At 37.0% G+C, this 9,502-nt stretch overlaps 1 protein-coding gene across 1 annotated transcript; it reads right to left on the bottom strand.

The window, feature by feature from the left end:
* Nucleotides 1-228: 228 nt before the first annotated feature.
* On the bottom strand, nt 229-5,984 carry LOC149667079 (uncharacterized). The gene is made up of 2 exons (XM_089841576.1): nt 5,227-5,984; nt 229-1,160 (listed from the first exon to the last, which is right to left on the bottom strand). The coding sequence occupies exons 1-2, from the start codon at nt 5,916-5,918 to the stop codon at nt 374-376; spliced, it is 1,479 nt and encodes a 492-aa protein (XP_089697702.1). The 5' UTR covers nt 5,919-5,984; the 3' UTR covers nt 229-373.
* Between the last annotated feature and the right edge of the window lie 3,518 nt (nt 5,985-9,502).

The raw sequence follows: 9,502 nt of genomic DNA, 5'->3' as shown, positions 1-9,502 counted from the left end.
CCACAATAATTTCCCTTAAAATTCTCGTGAAACAAGATATCAGTAACTCAAGGGATAGATCAATTATAAAACTAAATACTTTTTTCTCGTAAGTATTTGCCATTAAAAATTTCGAAATTTGGAGGAAGTAACGCGCAGCATTGAGACGACATTAACATTCTTCTAAAAAACATTCAAGTGTGAATGGATTTCGAAATTTGGAGGAAGTAACGCGCAGTATTGAGACGACATTAACATTGTTCTAAAATATATTCAAGTGTGAATAAAAACTACATTAAGTCCAAAAAACACAAAAGAACGTTTGATTATAAGCTTTCACAATATGTGATTATTAAATATACTACATAAAGGTTTGGTAACGAGAAAAGCATATCTAATCATTTGAATTTAAAAACCCGTGTTCAACCAATAATTCAAGAGCATTGCGATACATATTAATACCATGATTGCCATCATCAGCTACAGGATTGAATGCATTTGTTAGTAGCTGGAGAAAAAGATTTCCGGGATTGAAATAGCAATCTTCGACAACGACGTTGTTGCCTGTTTCAAGCGGGACCGATTCGGATTCTTCCAGGCCGTACATATCTAGTTGTTCCAAATACAGTTGGTTTTCGGTTAATATATGTTCGTGATCCAATCTAGACATTGTCCAGAGTTGCAACGGGGAATAATTGTTTTCGGTTCTCAGCGAGTGGAAATTCCAAGAATTTCGCAGTTGTTCACACGAATCTTCTATCCTTGGTAGGAAGATGAAGTGAAGAGCAAATATATGCGTTTCATTACTCGGATCCAATATTCCTTCATCTTCCATAAACATAAAGATTCCTCTGTAATATGACGATATCAGACGATTTACTTCTCTCCAAAGTCTTTCAATTCTTTGGTTGTGGACAGACAGGCCAGTAATATAACTTCCTCTTCCCAAACCGCGAGACCTTAACATAAATCGTGCAACTTCCACATTCTCAGTGCCTTTATCTCCCCGAACCCTTAATGGAAGACCGAGTTCTTGAACACCTCTTTGGAAGAGATTGAGTACAGTCGTTGCGCGGTTATTTGTGCGGCATTCTAAATAAACAATTCGTCTGCTGAATCCGTCAATACACCCGTGAAAAACTATCCTCCACGTAATTAATTTGTGGTTGCCGTCCATATGCCTGGAAAATTTATCCTTCATTATGATAATTTACAAAAAAATCGACGAAGCAACCTCGCACGTTGAACACAATGATAAAATATTACCATCATATAGGCCTAGTAATGGTAATATTTAAAAAGTGAACTACTACAAAATATTGCGAATGTAAAACATTTCCGCATAGGTCACATAATTATTTGTAAAAGCTTTTAGCTCGTAATTAGTCTGGAGGATTCAATAAAATCATGCACTTTTTAAGAAGGCACGAAACTTGGTATAAAGAGATTTTGAAGTATATTAAGTCAATTAAAGATTGGATGCATTCCGTATCTCTTTGTCACAGCCGTGACAAGCCGTCAAAGCGGCCGTGAAATTGAAAACTCACCTAACATAATTTTAGGGAGCACCCCTCGAGATTCGCCGACTTCGAGCTACAGAGAAAATGTCGTGTATCAGGAATACATAGATTTTTTCTACTTGGAATCTTTAAGAATCCATAGACCCCATACTAATTACTGATTGAATGTAAGGGGATGGGCTTAAAACTTTGTTTAACAGCCCGCGCCTCCCTCCTTGCGTTTCATTGGCTGTTCACATGTATAAGAACAAAAGGAAATTAAGAAAACCACAGGAAAAAATTCACCTAATCAATCAACAAAATAAAGCCTCTCGCAACGAATCTAAATAACTCATACGCTTATACCAAAAAACTTCTGTTGTCAATATATATCAAGTCATTAAAAACAAAAAAAAATAGTAAAAAAGTAGCTCAAACAAAAAAGTCCAGCACACGCAAAGAGAATTTGTTAACATTAGGGTTTGGCGCTCATAGGTCGCGGGAATCGCGATGCCAATATCACGTGGTTTGTAAGTTCAAATACATGGTGCATGACGTCAGAGGTGACGATTTCTAGACCTCCCATTTACGTCAAGCAGAAAGACCGAGAAAATGGCCTGTTAAAGATTCCAAGTTGAAAAATCTATTTGTTCCTGTTTTTCTCTGTAGCTCGAAGGCGGCGAATCTCGAGGGGTGCTTCCTAAAATTATGTTAGGTGAGTTTACAATTTCATGCCTTCTTGAGAAAGTGCACGATTTTTTCAGCTATCCGCCAGACTAAATGAAGTTCACATCAGAAGCGTCTTCCAGTTTAGCGTTGGCGATAAAATTTTCAATCACTGCGAATGCAACGCAATTACGAGGAATTGTCGATTCTTCTTTGCCGAAGAAAAATAAATAAAAATTTGCCCTAGCTAAAAGCATAAGGGACGTCATTTTTGTGGGAGCCTGTGAGAAAGCAGCTAGGGTGACGCGGAAACATCATTCTGGTAGAAACATTTATACAGGCATAGGCCAGTGATGCTTTTTAAATTCGGATTTTAATAGAATACAGTTATGGTGACGTAAATACCCCATAAAACAATTCACCCTCTCTAATCTCATCACCTCTCAATTTTAAAGGTGGACACTATTTTCAACCCAAATTGTAGAAAAAGGGCGCTTTTGAAAAATATTCATCGCCAACGCCGGACACAGTATAAGAGTATAAGTAAAACTAAACTCCTGTTATTAGTTATTACTCAAAAGGAGTTTTGCTTTGCAGTCCTTCAAATATATATATCTCTCAAATTTAATAGTTTTGAAAAATCCATTAAAATTGTAAATAACTTTAGAAAAAATTAATGAACAAACAAAGAATGGTAAATCCATTTTTTTCAAAAATTATGAAATGAGAGAAATTATCCTGAAATAGAACTTTCCCGCTTTGTTCCAATTAAGAGAACCTATTTCAAAAGTGTGTTTCTCCAGGTTCTACCTAACGTTGCCTTATTAATAGTTAGCAACTATAGTTCCAATTTAATTTGGAATATTAAAAAATTAAAATCGTTCTCCATTTTTAAATAATAATCTAAATAATATATAAAGGAAGAAAAATAAAAACTATTGATTCATGATCACATCCCGGGGTAATTTGAAATCGACATCGATCGTTACGGAATTTTGATTTTTAAAATAATTTTTAAATACTGCTGTAGGTTTTACTATGTAAGCAAGTCATATTTTTAGTTGAATAATCGATAAAAAAGTATGTATTACCAGTGATAGATTACATTTCATTCCTCCCGTCCCTTAATAACCTTGTTTCTTACGAGGAATCGCGTTTGTAGTCTGATGAGTTGTATTACAATTTTAACTTGAAGCTTTTTCATGCGATAAGAGAATATCATATTTTAAAATTTTCCCTGGATAAAGGACTGTAAAGCAAAAACAAATCGGTGTATTCTATGCTACCATTTGCGACAGTAAGTGCTCACAAAATTATCTGAGATACATATACAGGGTGTTTTTGAAAGGTCCATCACAAATTAAGGAGCGTGATTATTGGACCAAACTGAGTGAAACGTATCAAAGAACATGGGGTCTACAACATTTAGTTTCGGAGATATGGCCCCCAAACATTTGCCCCAAAAACGAAAAAATATCCCAAAATGTGGAGTAAGGGTTATTGCCATTACCCAACTTGTTTCGAAGTCATAGAGAATTTCAATAGCCTTGAATTTGAGAAACACTAATGTAACTTTAGATAGCAGAAGGGTATAAATGGGTAGAAGTACGCGTACGGCGGTAATGTTAAACTAATACCAAGTGTCATAGTGTTTTAACATTTCTCAGCACCCAGTAAAATGGTTGCGATTGAAGGTTGAGTTTGTTCATTACGTTAGTGTTTGATGTGTCACAGAGAAAACGCCATGATACGATCCCAATGTAAATGTATTTTTTATTAGTTCTTCATTCTTAATCTGTAACAAATAACTACTACAAGAATTGTTCAAAGTGTTCACCACCCGCGTTAAGGCAAACTTGAACACGCCTTACAAACGATTCCCTAACACGTTGCAAAATGCCTGGAGTATCGCGAATAGTTTGACAGGCATTAACGATTCGTCGACGAAGCTCTTCCACATCAGGTACTTCACTCTGATAAACTATGTCCTTCAAGTGGCCCCAAAGGTAGAAATCGCACGGGTTAAGGTCGGGTGATCGAGCAGGCCATTTCACGGGTCCACCTCGACCTATCCACCGAAAAGAGAACGTCGCGTTAAGGTGAGCTCGGACAGCGAGACTGAAATGTGGTGGTGCACCGTCATGCATGAACTACATTCTGCGCACCAAACCTAAGGGCACGTCGTCAAGTAATTCCGGTAAAACGTCTTGTAAGAATTGTAGGTACGCCTCACCGTTTAACCTGGGCTGTAGAAAATAAGATCCAATTAAATTGTCACCTACAATACCGCACCACACGTTTAAACTAAATTGTACTTGGTGAGATTTAACGAGCGTTGCGTGAGGGTTTCTTTGGGACCATTGATGCTTATTATGCAGGTTAATAATACCATCTTGCGAAAAATTAGCTTCGTCTGTGACTAACAGACTACGCGGGAAATCAATGGCGTTTATCAATGCGTCGTGGGTAGTCCGCGGAATTCAAACCTTGAACCTTTTGAAAATGGTAAGAATGAAACTGGTGACTTTTGAGGATTTTCCACACGAGCACGTGACCAACGCCTAATCGCTTACTCACCTGGCGGGTACTTGCTTCTGGTTCGTCCTCGAAAATAGTAAGGACTTCGTCTTCTACGGCCTCTGGGACTTCTTGCCCTCTAGGTTGAGGTCCACCATTTTACTGGGTGCTGAGAAATCTTAAAACACTATGACACTTGGCATTAGCTTTACATTACCGCCGTACGCGTACTTCTACCCATTTATACCCTTCTGCTATCTAAAGTTACAGTAGTGTTTCTCAAATTCAAGGCTATTGAAATTGTCTATGACTTCGAAACAAGTTGGGTAATGGCAATAACCCTTACTCCACATTTTGGGATATTTTCTCGTTTTTGGGGCAAATGTTTGGGGGGCCATATCTCCGAAACTAAATGTTGTAGACCCCATGTTCTTTGGTACTTTCCGCTCAGTTTGGTCCCATAAACACGCCCCTTAATTTGTGATGGACTTTTCAGAAACACCCTGTATTTCCACACATTAGTCAGTTCTATGTGTTGAAAATAATTTAATTAATTAGATATTACCACAAAGCATTAGCACAGCGAACATTGTAGACTCTTCGGAGTATGGGATATCGTCTTCTTAGAGCTCTTCCCACAGGGTCAAGAATATTGAGTCTTTCCCTAACACGCCATCTTGGCACTGTAAATCTCAAACTTCGTAGTCCTCCCATTACGTAAGTTTCACCAACGTTACTATTTCTCGTTAATATGGTTAAAATATGACTATCAAGCTGCTCGTTTGAAAGACGATCTTCATTCTCAAAAATTCCTAAGCGACGGCGATGTCGAAATAAAGTTCTCACGTTTATTCCCAAAAAAGCTGCTGTTCGAACCCACGACAATCCCAAGTGATTTCTACAATATTCAATATCTTGTCTTGACACATCATATCGAGGATGGCCAACGGAACCGGTATGTAATATAGGGCAGATATATGGATCGTTCACTGAACTTTGAGCATTAAGTTTTTCTTCAAACTCATTAACTAGAGATGATACACCGTTATATACATCAGTTAAAATCGAAATTAAGTAATCAAGATCGCCGTTGCTATTTTCTTGAAGCACACTAATCATTGCCGCGAGTATTCTTCCATGACCTTCAATTCTTCTGTAATTGATTTCAATTACATTATAGTCTTGAGTATATCGAAGTCTCATTGCTTGTGAGAAAGCATGGTATAATTCATTTACATATCGATCCACATCACCCATAATAAAAGTTACGAAATAATCGAATATTTTTCTGTAAAAAAATATACATATATATTTATATAAATCCCCAAACTGTTATCAACAATTTAAATCATAGAAATGTTCCATATTCATGGGTGTGGTATTTATTCATGTTTATAGCCTTAAATATGACGCATTTAAAAAGAGGGGCTGTATTCTGAAGAATAGAGACGGAACTGTCCGGTGAGAAAGCAAGCGGAGATATTTATGTAGTGGTAAAGAGTTATAGAATCATTCAAAGCCGCACATGAATATTCATACCATTAAATTAATTAAATGAACTTTAGGATTCTGAAAAAAATATAGTGTCAAATAATATCAAGCATTCATTGTTCAAGCGTGTTACACGAAGGAAAGCAAATGATGCTCTCACTCTTAATTAGCTCACAGGGTCACAAATACAAAGCCGAAAATAATATTACATTGTTTAAAGTTATTTAGCAAAACGTTGGTTTCTTAAGTTTATGAAGTGTGTAAAGGGAAAAGATAGATTGCTAGCTAAGATACCCGGCGTTGCCCTGGTTTTCAAAGAGATTGATAACCGGAAGTTTCCTGTCTATATAGACACTAAACGCTAAATCGTCTTTGGGCCGACTAAATTTTATTACAACACTAAAATTCAATAAAACGAAAACATGGGATAATCATAAAGGTAAAATGCTACAACAGTGTTGCCACAGTACCTGGAAAAGTCAGGGAATTTTGAAATGAAACACCTGTGGCAACCCTGTACAAGTATATTATAGTGTGTTCTTAACAGGTTTAATCGCTAGGGAAACACGGAACCAGTGTCAGGGAACTTATAAAATGTTCTCATGCTGTTACGGATATCAGCCATGCTGTTTGATTAATTTCGGTATCAGAATTCTGACCGTGCATAAAGAAAAAAACATGCAAAAACAAAGAAAATAACTTTCTGCAGATTTAGTAGAGCTGTAATTCCTAGCAGTAATTTTTAACAGAAACTAATTTGAATGCATCTTATATGACAAAATTTACTTTGATTTGAGAATGATATCCAGAACCAGCAAATGGACGAAAAGTTTTTGTGCACGATAATTTATAGTAGTTTTCGATGGTTAAGAAATATTCCCTAATATTTAAAACCAAGAGCACTCAGAAGCTCAACCAGTGACGACGAGCGATTGAAATTTTCCCACGATAAATGCGACGATATGTTTTATTACCATGTGACCTCGGGCTAGGGTATGACTCGTGTTAAGGCTCGTTTTCATAGAAGCTAGAAAATTCGAAAACGCTCACGCTTCACGAGCTTGAATACGCGCAGTAACGTATTTTTTTCGAACGTTTCCGCTTATGCTCGAAATTTTCACGCAACTCGCGCCTATGAAAACGAGCCCTTAGAGTTTAGACAGGAGTTTATTATAAGGGAGTTACTATCAGCGATTATTTTATACAGTGACGGGTGTTGGCGATGAATATTTTCCGAAACCTCCCAATTTTTGTACACTTAATTGCGGTTGAGTTGAACATTGTTTCTTCATCTAAAATCGAAATGGTAACATTTTTTTAAAGTGACCATAACTATACCTATAAAAATTCGAATTTAATGCCGTTGTCCATTGGCATTTTCAATGGAGTAACTTTAATTTATAGGTTCTTTAATATTGATCCATTGAAAACGGCATAAAAAACAATTACTAGCCTGTGCCTGTATCTATTTTTTTTATATTTTTCCCCCGAAAGTCACTGATGTCACAAAAAATTACAACGACCATTTTAGCCAGTGGAATTTTTTTCGGCAGATAAGAATCGAAAATACGCCTTAAAAATTCATTGCCAAAATCGAGCTGTTAGGGGGCTTCTGATGGGAACTCCCACTTTGCTCCCATGGGAATTATAAGCCTCTGTATTAGAATGTTGAAAACTTTACATTTTAGAATCGCGAATTCGCGAGCTCCAGCTAGTCGGTGGTGAATTTTGGCCTTCTAGTTTTGGTTTGGATTCGGACTTTTGCTGTAAAAAATGGAAGATTCGTCGTCTAGTGATGAAAGCAATAATGATAAGGTAAAATTGGCTATGAATAAAATAGTCGAACTCGGGAGCGACGCGTTGAGAAAAGCGTTAAATGAAAATATGAAATCACGAACAAGCCTTGGCAATAAAGGAAGGAGATCTACATCTACGCTTGACATCGATTCCGAAATGAAAGTCCTTTTTCGAACCCCTAAACATCGCAATTCGTGTCCACGCGAGTGTCTTGAAACTGAGAATAATGCAATTTACAATCCGGTTAAATACTCCCTATCAAAAACAACTGGTAAAATGGTAAACACTAGGTATGTATCCGTTTAAAATATCACCGACAGCAAAATCTAATCTCCCTTTCAGTGCATGATGTGTAAAAGTATAAATAACTTAAAAATAGCATTATGCTTAGATACTGCATGATTATCCAACCACGTTTGTAAGTACACCTAAGAATGCAAGTTTGTTATGGTAAAATAACAACCTAGTTATCCTGAACTAAAGTCCGTACCATAAAGGCTAATTTAATTTCAATTATGCTTCTGTTGTTTATGATAGGAGTGTCTAAAATTGGGAGGGGGGAAGAAAAGGAAGGTCGTGCAACTTATCTAAAGTTGTCCATAAATAGGGTTGTTAATTGAACCTTCCACGTGTTCGGTCGGTGAAACTATAATCGTGTCACGTGATTTGTATCGATGTACGTTATATAGAGTGCTGTAAGAAGCGCCGGTGTGACGTCACCCATGCTGTTTTCCCATAAAGAAAAAACCGTAACTGTCATGGCCGCCCATTGCTAAAGGCAGGCTCGTGACGTTTAACCTTGGCTCTGACGTCACAACTGACAGCACTCTTATAGTTTTCACTAAAAGGGCCACAGAAAATCCGCACCCCCTCTCTCAGCTTATGAACTTCAGTGCAGTGTTTTAAGGCCCTCTGTGAGTAAAGTACTATGAGAACATAAACTAGTAACCTCTCTCACTCATGACTTACCAATGGCCAGGCAACACTGGGGAACAGAAAAAAAACTTTTATTGGAACCTGAGCATAGTTAATTAATCGTTTATTTGTAGCAGTTTTTATTTAAGCTGCTCTGTGCTTTCTTATTTCGATTGACCCTATAGCATTTTGCTAAGTTAACACGCTCTTAAGGGAGACAACTTAAGTGTTTTTATTATAAATGTCCATGTGACATATTTGATAAATTTAATAATATTTACGTTTAAAGTTTATATCGATCGCTCTATTTCCGAACGCTTCATGAGTCAATGGATATGTTTTGCTGTCAGTGTTTTAGATTGTGAACTTAAATATTAAAAATATACGCTAATTTATTCATTTGAAGCAGGAGAAAACCGTGCAAAACACCCAACTCAAAGAAAAAAACATCATCAAATAATAAAAACACGAATTCTGGAAAGTTTCGAAAGCAATTGGTCCTTTTACCTAGTCCCACAATCAAAGTTGCTCCCAAAGGTCAAATGAAGAGTATCATGCACTCAAAAGGATTTGTAATCGACTCAATGGTTTTGGACAGGCGTTGGACCGAAACTCAGTTGCGCCAAGAAGTTCTTGAG

The sequence above is a fragment of the Phalangium opilio genome, unplaced genomic scaffold (assembly GCF_054372755.1).
Source record: "Phalangium opilio isolate 3A_F unplaced genomic scaffold, DU_Popi_V2 ptg000060l_1, whole genome shotgun sequence".
NCBI classification, from domain to species: Eukaryota; Metazoa; Arthropoda; class Arachnida; order Opiliones; family Phalangiidae; genus Phalangium; species Phalangium opilio.
Note: the sequence above shows the minus strand (reverse complement) of the source record. Positions and strands in the feature narration are given on the sequence as shown.